The following is a 14,972-nucleotide window of genomic DNA, read 5'->3' on the forward strand; positions in this document are numbered from 1 at the left end:
GAGTGCATCTGTGCAAGAACAAATAAATGAGTCTACATAAAGCTTGAAGGCAGGCAAAAAAAAGTATTAAAAAGTTATGAATGCATTCAATGGTGCTGATGATTTGTTGTTCCTTTAATTGCCTCGCTAGGACTTTAGAAAGCTTTTACATGTTATCTGTCAATGAACCTGACAAAAGCATTATTTAGGTAATGTAATAAAAGTATAGAAAGAATTTCCAACTATTTAAAATGCCCTAAAGTTAGCATGATACAATTTTTTTTACGCACCAGTAACTAAAAACTACCAGTTGCCACTGCAAATGGCACATTTGCCAAGTTTTTAACCAAGTGTTAGTCCAAGAATTGTTGATGCCTCAGCATAGAAACATGATTGGCTATTAATTCAACATAAATCCAGGCAAATGACCAATTTGAGGAGAAGGTGCAGACGAGCTGTGGCTATGGTTCTTCCACATGCTACTGAGCAATAACCTTAGTAGCAGTAAATAAATAAATTGTTAAATCTAAACTGCCAAAATGTCTTGTTTCATTGAATCTTCATCCAGTAGAAGAAGAGTAAAGGACGACAGCAAAGTAAGCTGTTTACATTAGCAGAGAACATTTGGCAAATTTGTCATCCCACATCTTACTAAATTGGGTGATAATTTAATAAAAAAGCTTTATAAGCATATACTTAATTTCAATAAAGATATTGTAACAAAGAAATAATCTACCACAAACTAATTTCCTTACTTTTTGTGCTGTATTTAGATACTCAATGTCAAACTGACTGGTGTCTTGATATTTGATCTACTCTATTTAGCTACATTTGAAAAAGTAAATATAAATACTGTAGTATAATACTATTGATCAGAATATTTTTGTTTTACGTGGTGGGATCTGAAAATGATCGAGTGCCAGAAAACAGACCAAAAAATATTAACAGCTTATTGCAGGTTCCATCAAACAGTTTGCTATTCGCATGCTGGTGTATACACGTGATAAGTTAACGCCTTGAGTAAATTATTGATTACGCAGGTCCTTGACTTTCCATAATAATACAGCGCGTTCCAGATGTAATGAATGAGACGCCCATTCCCCATATAAGGTGGTGGGCGGTCGATCCAAAACCACTACTCCAATCTGATTGGATGATCAGTCTGACATGACCGTTTTTAAGGAGCCTTTCTCGATGCTCATTGGTTCGTGGACTTGGTCCGATTTAAGGGCATTATCCTAATCAGCAGCAGTGGATGACTCAAGGCGGGGTCAAGGCAGAATCCTAAACAAGAGCTGTGAGCCTTGGCGTGGTACTCCGTTTCCTCACGAACTGACCACCACTGGCAGCGGGTGAAGAATGCTCGAAAACAAGAGAGAACGCTTGAAAACCTTCATTCGGAAGATCGACGAGAAGGCCATTGTCAGAATTAAGCACTATATGAAAGAGAGGTAAGCAGAACGAATGCTAGCTACAGCATCACCCATAGAACAGATGCAACCATCGATTGTCATTTCATTGATACCTGCAAATCTCCCTGTTTCATAAAAAAAAAAATCTGATAGAATGGGGATCGATATTTTGAATTGCCATAGATTTGCAACGTGGAATAGTCGTAGATAAAAATATTGCTTCTATGCTAGCCAGTTAGCCAACTTGTGGTCTGGAGATGCTAAGACCTTTAAATGAAGGGTCATACGTGTCACAAGTTGTGCATTTCAGATGCTAACACAATCGATTTTTTTTTTTATCTACACGATGCTAAACTGGATTATTTCTGCAAATTATGTGTGTGTGCACAGTCTTTAATTCATTAGCCTTGACCCCACGGCAGTTTTTGTTAACGCAGAATGTGACGATAGTAAAATACGTACAAATAGTCAAATGACTAGTTTTGTCATGTTTAAATGAAATATATTGCTGTGCGACCGTAAAGGAACTACGTCAGTGACTGTTTCAGTAAGTGATGACCCTACTGACCAAATGCTGCTGTCCCCCCATGCTGAGCAATCATTACTTCATCCATCTCACTATATGTGGGTCAAATTGGCGTCACTATTTATTCCTATATATTCTTGGCAGACCAAAAAGACTGAAACATTTGTAAATCACCTGGTTAAGTGCATATGCACAGTTATCCTCTACAGAAACTTCATGGGGGATGGTTACGTATCAGTGAGTTTGTTTGCTAAGAAATTGGTCTTGATCTCATGAATCGTGTCACAGGTACTGCGTGGTGTTATGCAGGCAAAGAGAAAGAGTTTGATTCTCTTGTAATGATAATATTGCTATTCAGATCTCATGGTGGCTTCCAAATGGAACAAAAGAGGATGAAAAAAAAACGTCATGCTTGATTCCTGCGGTCAGTGCCGAACTTCAATCGTGGGATGTGCTCAAGCCTTGTGAAGAAGGTTGCCTGAAGTTAGCTGAAATGTTTTGAGTTGCCCACAAATCAGCTGGTCATAGCTTAAGTCATGTGTTGCCTCTATCAAGGCAGAGCTAATGACCACTCCTTTGTTCTTGAAAAAGTGGCTGGCTGAATTTTAACAAAAAAAAAAAAAAACATACAGAGAAAACCATCATCATGTGTTTGAGACCATGTGTCTACATTTCTTGATTTGAATTCATAATTGAATAGCCCTGGCGTATCTTTTTGCTCATGTGTGCGCTCACTGCAAAAATTTGAAGAATGATCGCCTCTGTCTGCATTGCCGGTCCACATACAGGAAATGATGTGAGGCATTGCGTGCACCGGGCCGCATGACTTTTTCACAAACACACATTGACTGCCGGTAATGCATGCACACGGACGCAAACTTGCACACCAACACACACTGCATCTACAGGCTGGCAGGCTGCCATTAACTGCATTTTTTGTTTTGTTTTTGGCCTTAGCAAGTAGCTGACTTCCCTGCCCTTCCTGTCTGCTCTGTTAATGCTCAAACACTTAGGCCGGCTGGCAAGTCCAAGTGCCCATTTCTCATTTAATGCTAAATGTATTTTATATTTACAGAGTACGTTGAACCAATGTGCAAAGCTCAAATTGTGTATCATCAACACTGGACGCCTGTAAATTCAACATTGATCCTGGTCGCTGTAACCCAGAATAATATTTTAGTTGCCTTTTAATTTTCATATTTTGTCATAGCCGCCCGTCATGTGTGGAAGAGGAGTAATCACAGAGTTGAAACCAAAAGTGGGTACTTTACGGTTTTGCTCTACTTTTCTCTTGTGCACTTTTATTTGGGTGTTGACAATCTTGGGAACCTCTACAGTAATTTTTCATCAAAGTTTATATACCACAAATGTCATTTAAATATACTCCACCAAAGTTCTGTTTCACATAACAAAATACATTGTCGTCAAAAATACCTGCATCTTAAAATGTTGGCCTTAAAACCTACCGTGTATGCAATAACATTTAGCTTGAATTTAATTGATATGAAACATTATTCTAGGAATCAAGCTGTAATGATGCCTTGGAAGTTTTAAGCAAGACAAAACGTTTTTCTCCAGAAGATAGTAATCTCACACTTTTCTTTAAAAAAAAAAAAGTTTTTTTTAAATGTACTTGATTTTCCAAGCTTCCCTAATTGTCATTTCTATTGTACTAAATTTGTTTAAATCAAATTCTTATTTAATTGGGTCATTTGAGGACCAATTTAAAAGTACATAGGTTTGTTAACCCCCCCCCCCCCCCCATCATTTACCACCTACTGCTATGACCATTTCCATAACAACACAGTCTGACCACTAGAAAAGACAAAGCTCATTGTGTTTTTCGGCCTGGACCCCAACCACCTCTAGTTTGCATTTCAGCCTCTTGTGTTAGTTCTTGGGTGTTGCTTCAGAAGGAAAAGGAAAAGACCTTTACTCCCATTACATTAATCAGTCGATGTGTCTAAGTGCAAAAGGTCTCCTCCCTAGTGTTTTAAAACATTGCAGACATGAATAGAAGCAAAGTGACGAGACGGAGATGTGTTGCTCGTAATGGTTGCGCTGAGGTTTTCGAAAGGTAAGACTGGAAAATCACCAAGTCCTTATCTCTATGTGAATGTTGACGTGGTGGGTGGTTAATGGGTTTAAAAGCAAGCCTGGGGACGTGTTTGATTTAGTTAGACTACTGTCGGGCTGCGGTTGTTGAAGCTTCAAAAAAGATTTCCATTTTATGTTTAGCAGTATTTCAATGAGCTCAATGGATCAATTGTAAAGTGCAGAATGTGGTTCTCCTCAAGTAAAACGTCCGCAAACGTGCAAATGAAATTTTTTTTGTGACAAAGTAAACTAAAATGAGTTTAGTTGTACCATTTTTGTCGTCTTGTGGAAAATGACTGTTTACTTTTCCTTAAATAGATAAAGAAAATGACACTCGTTTTTCCTTCGTTTCTTGTCATGTAAATTGTTCTTCTGTATGTGATTTGCATATTTGGAGACCATCTTAATGTAACTCTGGATAAACCTGGAAACGGCAAACCAAATGCTCTTTGCTAATTCAATGTAATAAAGTCAGAAAGTGGCAGGAGTGCGATGCAAAAACTTTCTAAACCCGTGACGATGCTCTTTGAATACCATCTCTATTGACCATTTTAGTTCAACCTCATGTCAAAAAGAAATGGAGCAGACAGATTGACAGAAAAATAATGTCTGTATGTTTGTCTGCGGACCAGGTGGTGGTGGGCGGGGCATCCACCTTGTTTTTTTTCCTGCTCATCACAACATTGAGAAGTTCTGCTGAAACATGCGTCATGGACATGCCTTCAAGATAGAACTAGAATTAGCTCACCACTCCTAGCTTTTACTCAAATGATTAATGCAGTAAAGCATAATGACATGGTCTGCCTCCCACTAAGGCTCCATTGCTCATCTTCCCTTTACCGCTTGAACTTTGCTCCAGATGTGGAATGTGATGCTTGGCAGAGCACATTCTCACCTGGAACACACCAAGCGGTGGACAATTATTTATTTTATTTGTATTATCATTTGTGTGCTGGCTTCTTTGTTGTATAGTCCGAATGCTAATCTTCAAATGTAATATAATCACGTGGCACCACTCCTAGTTAATTATAACTTGACTGGCCAGTTTGAGCAGTTTATTATTATTTTGTTTTTGTTTTTTTGCATCTGCTTTACATTTGCTTGTTCACAAGAAGAACAACATATTGATATTAACATTTGCAAGTGAAAGGTTCAAAAGTAGTTTGTGTGTCCATTTGTATAAGTGCACTTTGTGCTCTGGTTATGTGTGCACTGCTGCTTTATTTCATGCTTGTTTGGCTTCAGGGGGGGAGTGGTTATATTTGACGTCACTCTTACGGAGTGTCACACCACCACAAGCACTCACGGTAGTGGCTTCCTCTTTCAGGGCATTCATACAAAACAGAGCACAATGAAGACAGTTTTTTCCCTGCCGTAAGGATTGCAATTAAATTGACTGAAAACCGAGCTTTTCCTTTGAAGCCAGATATATTTTCAGATAGATTTGAACCTTTTTTTTTTATTTTCCCGCAAGTAAAGGAAATGCCAACTGTCAGCAGGTATATGAGTTTTCGTTCATCAAAAAGGATTAAGTTTTCCAGGTAAGGTGGATGTTTTTTTTCCCCTTCCTCACCTAATAATTGTGTACCATTTGTTGATTTTAATTAGGACTTTTTTTTTTTTTGTAAGCTATGGCATTGCAAAGACTTCTACATGTCAGTCAGGTGTCATTTTGTTCCCCAAGGCTAGCCCCAAAAAAGGACATGTGTGACATTTAATTTTAAACACAGGTGTTGTTTTTTTTGCATTCTCGCTTTAAGTATAGAATACAGGTTAATAAATTACACTTGCAGTTTATGGAAAGTCTTTGTGATCTCCTGAGCTCAAGCTCAGTTCTCACCTGTACTTTCCAAAAAAAAAACTTGTGTCGTCATAATTACCATTTGCGCAGCATATTTCCGTAGGTGAAATTTTGCAAAGATTTTACACTTCACCTTTCCCAATATACACCGCATTCATTTGATGCAATAGAATGACGTCTCACAAGAGGAAAGTAACAACAACAATGGTTGTGAAATAATGGTTGAGACCACAAAAGAGTGTAGATTCACATTGCTGTTAATGGGTGATTTATTTACTGTACAAAAAAAGATCATGAAAAATGTGTTGGTGCGTATCAAAACGGATTCTCATATATCAAATTTGTCTTTTTCTGTATCCAGCAGCTACCCTGTAGAGAGCGGTGGTGGCGGAGTGCCAGCCAAAGTTAAGAAGAGCAGGAGCACTTTAAGCAAAGATGGCATCAAAAAAGTCGAGGCCAAGAAGGCGTTGAGTCTGGAGACCGCTCAGCTGGAGCTCCAGGAGCAACACAAAACCCTCAGCAGACAGTTATCCGTCAGGTAAGAATTTCAAGTCAGAGCTACATTTTTGAAAAAGTAGAATGCCTTAAATCACACGCAGAATGTGACGTTTGTGGTGTGGTATGGCGTCACAATAACTTGAACATGTATCACAAGACTTGAAGCAGTTGGGTCAGGTTGTGACACACATCATTGCGCTGTTCAGGCTCACATGATTTAAGTGTGTGTGTGTGTTGCCCTCATGATATCAAGGCTATATATGAGGTTTCAGGAATGTCAAATAGTGTCGCGGCTAACTGAGTAAATGTCTGGTTTATACACAACTATCCTGTATTTTTAGGTCGCAAACTTTGGACGTTGACTGCAGAGGCTTCGAAAGTACTAAGGCTAGCGGCACACAAAGCGTAAGTCCTCCTCACCTTTTTTGAAGTGTGCTGTTGTAATATTAGGAGGAGCCGTGCCTCTCTGTTGTTGGGAAGCATGTGCAAACACAACAGTCCCACTTGGAATGTCGCACAAGCTGAGACCTACAATTCACCTTAAATAAACTGCCAAACATTTCTTGCAGAATTCATTTCCTGCGGTGTGTGGAACTCATGTAACTTGTAGTGTGTAGTTATAAAGACTGTAATTTTAGAGAAGGCAATAGGTAACTTGAGTTTACAACTTTGGGCTGATGTTTAAATGTCGCATGAGAAAAAGATGGGTCGAAGGATATATGGTTCGCCATTTTCTTTACAAAATGACTGATCATTTTTTCTTCTCTTTTTTTTTAGAGTTTCATAAAGCACAATGCAACATTCCACAAGTTGTTTCCAGACATTCCAGAAAATGAAGACTTAATACATGGTAGGTAAACGTGAATCAAGAGAAGAACTTGACTCAGCTCTGTATTAGACTGTTGAAATGTACCACTTTTTTTTTTCCCCAGCATACATCTGTGCCCTGCAAAAAGAAGTGCCCTACCATGGTAGACTGTACATTACTAACAGCCATGCCTGTTTCCATTCCTCTGTTCTGCTCAAGGACACCAAGGTAAGCAGGCAGCCGGTTGCAAAATCAAAATTACAGTAGCCTACCTAAACCTTTAGGGACAGATTTCTTCATTTTTTTTTGGTCTTTAATCTGATTTTCCCCGTTGACACCATTCCAGGTAGTGATCCCCGTCTCCTGCATTCATATAGTCAAAAAACAGAACACTGCTCTGCTTGTACCAAATGCCTTGTCAGTCCGAACCTCAGAGGGAGAAAAGGTGAGTTCTCCTCTTCAGACCAACGGAGCTTGTAATCACGTTTGACAGCCGAGCAGGTAGCTCACGTTCTGTCTGTCCTCTTCCCCGATGTCTTTCAGTTCCTGTTTGTCTCGTTACGGAACCGAGAAGCTTGTTATCAGCTGCTGCGCTCCGTCTGTCCTCAAGTTGAGGTGAGTGGTCAAGGACGGCAGTAAGCTTGCAGGTTCATCAAACTGTAGATAAAGAACGCAGTGTGATGCAAGAAACAAGACTTGGGACAATTTAAAAGAAAAGAAAGGGGGCAGTGTTGCAGACTAGGAAGTTTGTGCAGTACCGTCATCATAAACGTGTGTTCCGTTTACAGGACCGCAGTGCCAACAGTAGTCCAGTCATCTCTTCTGCAGAGCACAGCTATGACAAGAACAAACTGGTGGTAAGCAAGTCATACTGTCGTTTTTGCTTTCTGCCTTTGCTGGGTGTGGATTGAAACCACTGGAGAAGATTTTAATTCAGTCACGTCTTCTCCGTCATGCACAAAAATGTCATGTCAGCAACTGTGTGCCTCATTATTGTCTCTGTGTCCCATCATGACAGAACTCCAGCCAGTCCAGTCTGGATGGCAGCTTTGACCTCGACGGGTCCGAGTCACAGTCGTTACAGGACCAACCTCTGGACAGCACAAACAAAGGTGAGAGGTCAACACTTTGAATGTTTTTTCTATTCACATTGAATCAAAATATTTTGGCAAAAACACACATCTATAATTTGTTAGTTCATCATGACAATAGAAAATAAGGTTTTGTTATTCTTTAAGATTGATTCAATCTACAATTATCACGCAATTGTTGACTTTTGATTAGTGCGGGATAATTCTGTGAAAATGTTTCTCGTAAAATAAGGAAATATAATAAATTTGTCAATTTTGGCACTTGGCTTGTAAGTATTTAGCAAGTAGCAACAACCTACTCTTGCTTATTGGACTAAGTGAAAGGGACATAGGTGAGGCAGCCATGGTTTAGCATCAAATCAAATTACTAGACTTGACAAGTGAAAGGGATGTAGCTGAGGCAACCTTAGTTTCGCCTCAAATCAAATTACTACACTTGACAAAGAAGCGTGAAAAAGTGGGAGAACAAACAATCTGTAACCTGATCAATTTGGGCAGGTAGTGTGAACCAAGTCATTGATGTCTCTTTGTCTGCAGAGTCTGCACTACCCAATGAAAAAGAATCTTCTTTCAAGACCCTGCGTGAGCCGCAGAATAACCGCTCATCTTTGGAGGACAATCTGCCTGTTTCAGGTATCCAAAAAAAAAAAAAAAAAAAAAAAAAGAATTCCCACTATATGCTTGTTTAAGTGCTAAAATGTTAGAATGTTAAAACGCAGTGTTTTCTAGTGCACCGCTGTATGCGTCCAGCTTTTGAACGCTCTTAAATAAATGATAACGGAAAGCCAAATTTAGACGGCGCTCGCCAACGTGACATTGACGTTAATGTCGTCCTTGCATGTCTGCTTCCCCCCCGCAGCTGCTGGTGGTTGGTGGGTTTGGAATGTGCCGGAGAAGGCCAAGTCTCTGCTGGTTCAGAGAGAGGCCAGCACCCTCAACACGCTGCTCTTTATCTACTTGATACTGTAAGTCGCTTTGTCTTCGCTCCTCGCGTCAACGCTGTCTTCTTGCGATAAGCTAAATCTGCTTCATAGTCCTCCTGCAAAAGGTTTTCATCTCGGTAACGATTCGTCGAAGCTCTTACGTTTGTATAGTCTCATGTCACTGCAAACGGTTGATCAAACCTTCTGTTTTCCTCACAACATTTCAAGTAATTATTATGCCCGCATAGATGGGTGTGAGTGTTTGTTTCAACTTGTCTCCGCTCCTCAGGGTGGTGGTGCTGTTGCTGTCTTCGGGCTACATTGGCTTGCGTATTGTGGCTCTAGAGGAACAGTTGACGTCGCTCGGTGCATTGCCAGAGTTCACCCTACAGAGCGGGTAAGTCGTCGTCCATGCCGAGCACGAATGAAATGAATTGAGCAATGGTTAACGATACAGCTTGGGCATCACATTAAAATCTAAAATGCTCTCGAAATGTAAATTTGATGCTAGGCTCGGCATAATGAGCAGATTTCAATTGCATTTTGCAAATCAAAATTCACATTGCGTCTCGGATAAACAGAGATGCGCCTCAAAATTAGAAAGTTGCTCCTCGTTAGCAAAAATTGCTCCTCAACGGGGGAGAAAAAAAGTGATTAGTAGTCTTGTTATGAGAAGTGACACTTGTATGAGGAAATGAGTGGGTGGTTTCCTACCTGCAAGGCAAGTTCACAATGACATCAAGTAAAGGGGAATTGTAAAAATTCTTGTGCCATACACTTATGCTTGACGTGCTTTTTTCGTTCACTCGCTCACTCACTCCATTTTCTCTCCTTTAGGTACCGCCAAGACACATAACACTCGGCGACAGATGGAGAGGTCGAATGACTGACTTGTGACTTGGAGGAATCACTCCCTGCTGAAAACTCTTCACGTGCTCGGAACGTGCACCCAAGAGCCGTCACGTCAAGAGAAAGTTGGCCAAACTGTGCAATTTCCTGAGACAACTTTTAAACTTGAAGGGCTAAGCTTGCAGTAGTTTAAAAAAAAAAACAAGATTCCACCACTTAAGTCACACCGAGCCGAGCCAAAACGCATGTACATCCTGCCTGGTTGCAGCGTGTCTTGCTGTGTGGACCAAAGCCAAGCTTAGAGGACGTGCGAGCGATCCTTCCACCTCTTCTTGCACTCCTTGAAAGCGAACAGGGCTATACCCGTCAGCATTAGCCAGCTGTTGCGTGCACCTCGGCACCGTAGACTTCGCGCTGCCGCTAGCCAAAGATGTGCACGTCTCTCCCCATGGCGTTCGCCCTTCCTCCTGTCTTTGCAGCAGTAGGAACGTGTCTGTTTTATTGTAAATGTGGGTACCTCTCTTTTGAATGTCTTCTCCTCCTACCTAACCTGCTGTGGGCTATGATGATGATGATGATGATGATAATCAGCCCACAGTGGTCTCCTCTCATGTTACTTCTGTTTCTCTGTCTCTTCTTCTTCTTTGACGTGATTTAACAAGTTTATTGATCAATGCTCGGAGGTTGTCAGCAAAGTTGGACAACATGTTTGAATGTGTTGTCAGCAGAGGTTTTTGGACAGAGTAGCATTTCAACATTTTGAGTCAAATTTCGTTTTTTTTTGTTTAGATACACCAATCATGTATTGCTAATGGTTATTGTGGGTCTACATGTAGGGGAACTGACTTCCCTAAGTGCAGGACAACTCCAAACCGCAATTGTTGATAAGGTCCAAATTTCAATGATAACACAAAATTTCAAACCATAACAAATGAGTATTATGCATGGCAAAAATGTCTTTTTATTCCGATGTGCTGTTTTTAAAATCAAAGAAAATGTCTTAGAAAGAAAGAAAATATGTAAGTTGAAAGAAGCGAGTGCACTTTACCAAATGCGTTGTGCCTGTCACAATCCAAGACACTGGATTGAGTAGAAATGGCGAGAAGTTGTCTTTTCAGGTGTTTGTCTGGCGGTGCTAAGTTCTTTTGTTTGTTTCAAAGTGTATTCACTCAGGGCTGGTGGGCATGACCCCCCACCAAGTAGATATTCCTTTGTCATTTCAAAGTCTAGTGCTTGTCACTGGGCTCTATGTCTTGACTTGGGTGCTTCTCCACAGACCCTTTGAGAGAGAGAGGGAGAGAGAACTCGCCACTTTAGTAATTTGACTTTTTTTTTGCTTGACTTGATTATTTCTATGTAAGAGCCTCTCCCACCTGCCTGGTGATTCATATATCCACGCTACAGCTCACACTTTGTTGTGGAGGTGCTCCTTTCCACAGCAAGGAGCAGATACACTGCATCACGACTTTGGTTTGCTGCATTAGACACACGCAGTACTGTCAGTTTCCCACCAGGGGGTAGCACACGCACACATCCACGGTCCTCAAGCAAAAAATCCTGATGAGGTCAGCGTTTGTGTGGTTTTGCACTATTCAAAGTGTACATTTTGTAACAATTGTTAAAATCCTTAATTATACGATGGCTCTATATATATATATTTATTTGCATTTTGTGTAATTCAAAGTAGTCTCTGTGAGATGACTTTGCTATTGTTGAAAATAAATCAAACGTTGCAAAGAATTGTCTAATTTTGTTTCCCTCAAGACTTGTCTTTTTTTCCCTCCTTTAGCAAGAAACGAACAATGTAAGAGTGCCCCACCTTTTCACAGACTTCAGAAAAGAGGCAGTTTTTACAATTCACAAACGATATTTAAATAACGTGAGCCACCTTAGAAAGTTTTCCCAATGAGCAGAAAAAAGTTATGTATTGCACATGTGATTATTGTACTGTACTGTGGTACATAAGCTTGCTATCTCGTGGAGAAACATTCACCACTACTGCTTTAACAAGGCTCCTTGTTTTACAACACAGGTGTCAAACTCAAGGCCTGGGGGCCAGGTACGGCCCGCCACATCATTTTATGTGGCCCGTGAAGATACCGCCTCTAACACGTGTTAATCATTTTGATGACCAATTGTATATTTCCTAAAAATGCACCACAAGCTATAGGGGTGTACAAAATGGTCAAAGCATATAAAATCTTAATATAAACAGGGCCCTTTGGTATTAGTGTAAAGGAAAAGATGGGATTTTTTTTTTCTTTATTTGTTACAATTTCCTCACCGTATGAGACCTGTAAAACTTTATTTGTATAGATCAGAGAAGACACAAGGGATGGGAATGATATTTATTCTAACTACAGACAAGGTGCTGTGGTTCAACTGTCAGGAACATTTGATGGTGAAGGTTCTGCAGTTGTTCGCTGGTAAGCACAGAGTTGAAATACCCCTGTAGTGGATGAGATGGAGTTATTTACACATGTGAACGTTTTATGACAATTATATCATTAGAAGTTGTGATGATGGTCAATAATCAGTTATATATTTCAATGTTGAATAAATCATAAATATAAGAGCAGTATGACATTTATTTTAAAAAAATGTACATATAAAATTGTTAAAAAAAGAAGCTTTTAATAATCGACAGATATGGATTCCATCACCACACACACTGAGTAATAAGAACCATCAGAAATACCTGCTGCAAAAGCCAAGATGATGCCCACCCAGCCGATGATATAGGACCATGAAAATCGCCAGTCCAAGAAGCGTTTCCCAAAGAAAGTGACTGTCACTCCCGTGTAGATAGAGAGAGCCAAGAGAGCAAGAAAACCTGAGAGGGTCACCAATTAGTCTCATGTGCATCATATTGAATTGAGACGGCTGGATTTTGCACAATGTAAATGTTGACTTAAAGGATTTTTTTTTTTTTTTGGTCACCTGAGAAGACCAGGGCAATGCCTCCCATGCGAACCCTCTTATTCTTGGTACCATTGGTGAAAGCACTCAGGCCGAGCACCACGCCAGCGAAACAGCTGAGCACAGCCAGTAACATGAAGGCCCGTGTCGCATCCCAGAAGGCTGAGGGTCACATGTTTACTCGGTTAGTGTTTCCTCCCCCCCCAAAAAAAACACTTACTATTAATGACTGAGAGTGTGAAGGTGGAGAAACTGAATAAAATCATGGGAAATGCTACGGAATGATGTCAAATGATACTGAATGATTGGAAGAATTATACAATGACTGACAATAATCTGAAAATGTCAGTCAAGATCATCACGTTGCGACGCTTGCCTCGTCGTCTCACAAATTACAAACTTACCCACGGTGATGGTGTGAGCATGACATTTATGATTGATGCAAAACCTCCAGAGGCCTTGGTTGGCTGAGCTACCCGAGTAACGATACTGCATCCAGAAATCGGTCGCTGTGGATACGATCAGGAGCACCAGCGCAGCCACGCCGCAAAGTGTGCCTCCTCCGGCCAGAGTGTACAACATTTTGGAGAAGTCTACAGAGCTCTCCTCCTGAATTCACAATGCAGTGGATGAAAGTAAAGCACAAATCAGATAAGTGACAATTTGTGCAAACAAACAAACAAACAAACAAACAAACAAACAACCACAGGCAATTCGCTGCAACCACCACTAGAAATTGTCTAGAAAACAAAAGCAAAATGCCTTTTCAACATAAAATATTTTCCACGGTTCGTGAAATGGGTTGAGGCCAGCATAACACTTGACCTGTAGCAGCCGACTGACAATGAGAGTGCACGATAGGCAGCGCTGAGCCATTGTTCACCCCATTCCCTTTTGTGCAAATCACACTAATCTGACAATAATGAACAAGTGAGGTCAGCAGTCACTGTATGGGTCCAAGCAAACACAAACTGATGATGAACTCTTCTATGCAAGACCTAAAAAACTGCATATTCCTTAAACTATGCTAAACACACACCAGTGTACTACATTAAAAATGAAGTGTGTATCTTAAGCACAGATAAAACCTTCAAAAAATAAACTACACAGTCAAGCAGAGAAGCTCCTAATGTCACTCGCACTTTGATACTTGAGGCTCTTCACAATGTTGACTCCTGGAATTTCAAAGATAATATCATCCAATGATAAGCTAATAAAAATCGAGGATTATCTGATACCTCTAGCTTGGTTGAGTGGTCCGGTCCCTCTAGGCTGGTTGGGTTAACAGAGTGCGTATGCTTTTTAAACCCCCAAATGTTGCCTCGCATTGTCCCCCATCACAAAGGAGCGAATGATCGAGCGTGGCATGTGAGCCAACTGAACCAAGCCCCCCCACACACACAGGAAAACCCAATATATTAACATGGGGGCTCATCACTAACTAACACCATTGTACATTTGAACCTGACCTTTGGGCAGTACATTCATAACCTCTTATTGGTAGCAAATGTTGAATGTTGTCATCATAATTATGAATAATTTCAATTGTACATTGACGGGTAATTGAGGTTTAGTTGTGGTCTAAACGGTTCAATGACAACTTTGAAAAAAAAGTTGGAATGTAGGTGATTTCATGAATAAAATTATACTATGTAGTCCTTGCGTGCAGTCTTATCAAAACAAAGTGGAGACTTGGAGAAATGTTGATTTAACACCCAATTATTTATCACCAGTGAAATTGTTTTATTTCAATCTTTTGAACTCTAATGGCCCTTGTGACAGGAGAGAGAGAATACAATAAAAGCTCCCACAGTGAGCCCACAGAGGCAACATCACAATGTCGAGATACGTGGAACATACACTGGTGATTGAACCTATTTTAACATACAAACACAAAAGATTCATAGTGTAAGGGTAAGGTAAGCTGAAGTTGGAACGGTTAAACTAAGACAGTGTGCAAGCCGAGCAACAGCTGACAATCATTTTGACACATCTGTAAGTCAAACCAACAGCTTTCTGCATAGTATCAAAGTTGAGTAAGTTTTGTCATATTTTCATTACCTTTTCAT

At 40.3% G+C, this 14,972-nt stretch overlaps 2 protein-coding genes across 5 annotated transcripts; one reads left to right on the forward strand and one right to left on the reverse strand.

Annotated features, from left to right (window-relative positions):
* Window positions 1–1,195: 1,195 nt before the first annotated feature.
* On the forward strand, window positions 1,196–11,712 carry LOC147046919 (GRAM domain-containing protein 2B). 3 transcript variants are annotated; one of them, XM_085928655.1, is made up of 13 exons: window positions 1,196–1,430; window positions 6,177–6,353; window positions 6,655–6,718; window positions 7,091–7,163; window positions 7,246–7,349; window positions 7,468–7,566; window positions 7,665–7,736; window positions 7,910–7,978; window positions 8,140–8,233; window positions 8,750–8,845; window positions 9,072–9,177; window positions 9,425–9,532; window positions 9,973–11,712. In XM_085928655.1, the coding sequence occupies exons 1-13, from the start codon at window positions 1,339–1,341 to the stop codon at window positions 9,989–9,991; spliced, it is 1,173 nt and encodes a 390-aa protein (XP_085784781.1). In that variant the 5' UTR covers window positions 1,196–1,338; the 3' UTR covers window positions 9,992–11,712. The 3 variants fall into 3 exon arrangements, with proteins under 3 accessions (XP_085784781.1, XP_085784782.1, XP_085784783.1); XM_085928656.1 differs by having other exon boundaries at window positions 6,180–6,353; XM_085928657.1 differs by lacking the exon at window positions 1,196–1,430 and adding an exon at window positions 5,352–5,555.
* A 650-nt stretch (window positions 11,713–12,362) lies between these two features.
* lim2.2 (lens intrinsic membrane protein 2.2) lies at window positions 12,363–14,231 on the reverse strand. Of its 2 annotated transcripts, XM_085928301.1 has the most exons (5): window positions 14,142–14,231; window positions 13,308–13,512; window positions 12,925–13,065; window positions 12,683–12,817; window positions 12,363–12,433 (listed from the first exon to the last, which is right to left on the reverse strand). In XM_085928301.1, the coding sequence occupies exons 1-5, from the start codon at window positions 14,229–14,231 to the stop codon at window positions 12,363–12,365; spliced, it is 642 nt and encodes a 213-aa protein (XP_085784427.1). The 2 variants fall into 2 exon arrangements, with proteins under 2 accessions (XP_085784427.1, XP_085784428.1); XM_085928302.1 differs by lacking the exon at window positions 14,142–14,231 and having other exon boundaries at window positions 12,363–12,454; window positions 12,677–12,817; window positions 13,308–13,485.
* Between the last annotated feature and the right edge of the window lie 741 nt (window positions 14,232–14,972).

Source organism: Syngnathus leptorhynchus, chromosome 13, assembly GCF_054491065.1.
Source record: "Syngnathus leptorhynchus isolate UIUO chromosome 13, UIUO_Slep, whole genome shotgun sequence".
Classification (NCBI taxonomy): Eukaryota; Metazoa; Chordata; class Actinopteri; order Syngnathiformes; family Syngnathidae; genus Syngnathus; species Syngnathus leptorhynchus.

Coding starts and splice junctions, on each gene's coding strand:
- LOC147046919 (XM_085928655.1), top strand. CDS start 1,339: ATGCTCGAAAACAAGAGAGAACGCTTGAAAACCTTCATTCGGAAGATC. Junction 7,737..7,909: donor CCGTCTGTCCTCAAGTTGAG/GTGAGTGGTCAA, acceptor TTCCGTTTACAG/GACCGCAGTGCCAACAGTAG. Junction 9,178..9,424: donor CTCTTTATCTACTTGATACT/GTAAGTCGCTTT, acceptor TCCGCTCCTCAG/GGTGGTGGTGCTGTTGCTGT.
- lim2.2 (XM_085928301.1), bottom strand. CDS start 14,231: ATGCGAGGCAACATTTGGGGGTTTAAAAAGCATACGCACTCTGTTAAC. Junction 13,066..13,307: donor TGCTCACACCATCACCGTGG/GTAAGTTTGTAA, acceptor TGTGACCCTCAG/CCTTCTGGGATGCGACACGG. Junction 12,818..12,924: donor CATTGCCCTGGTCTTCTCAG/GTGACCAAAAAA, acceptor TGACCCTCTCAG/GTTTTCTTGCTCTCTTGGCT.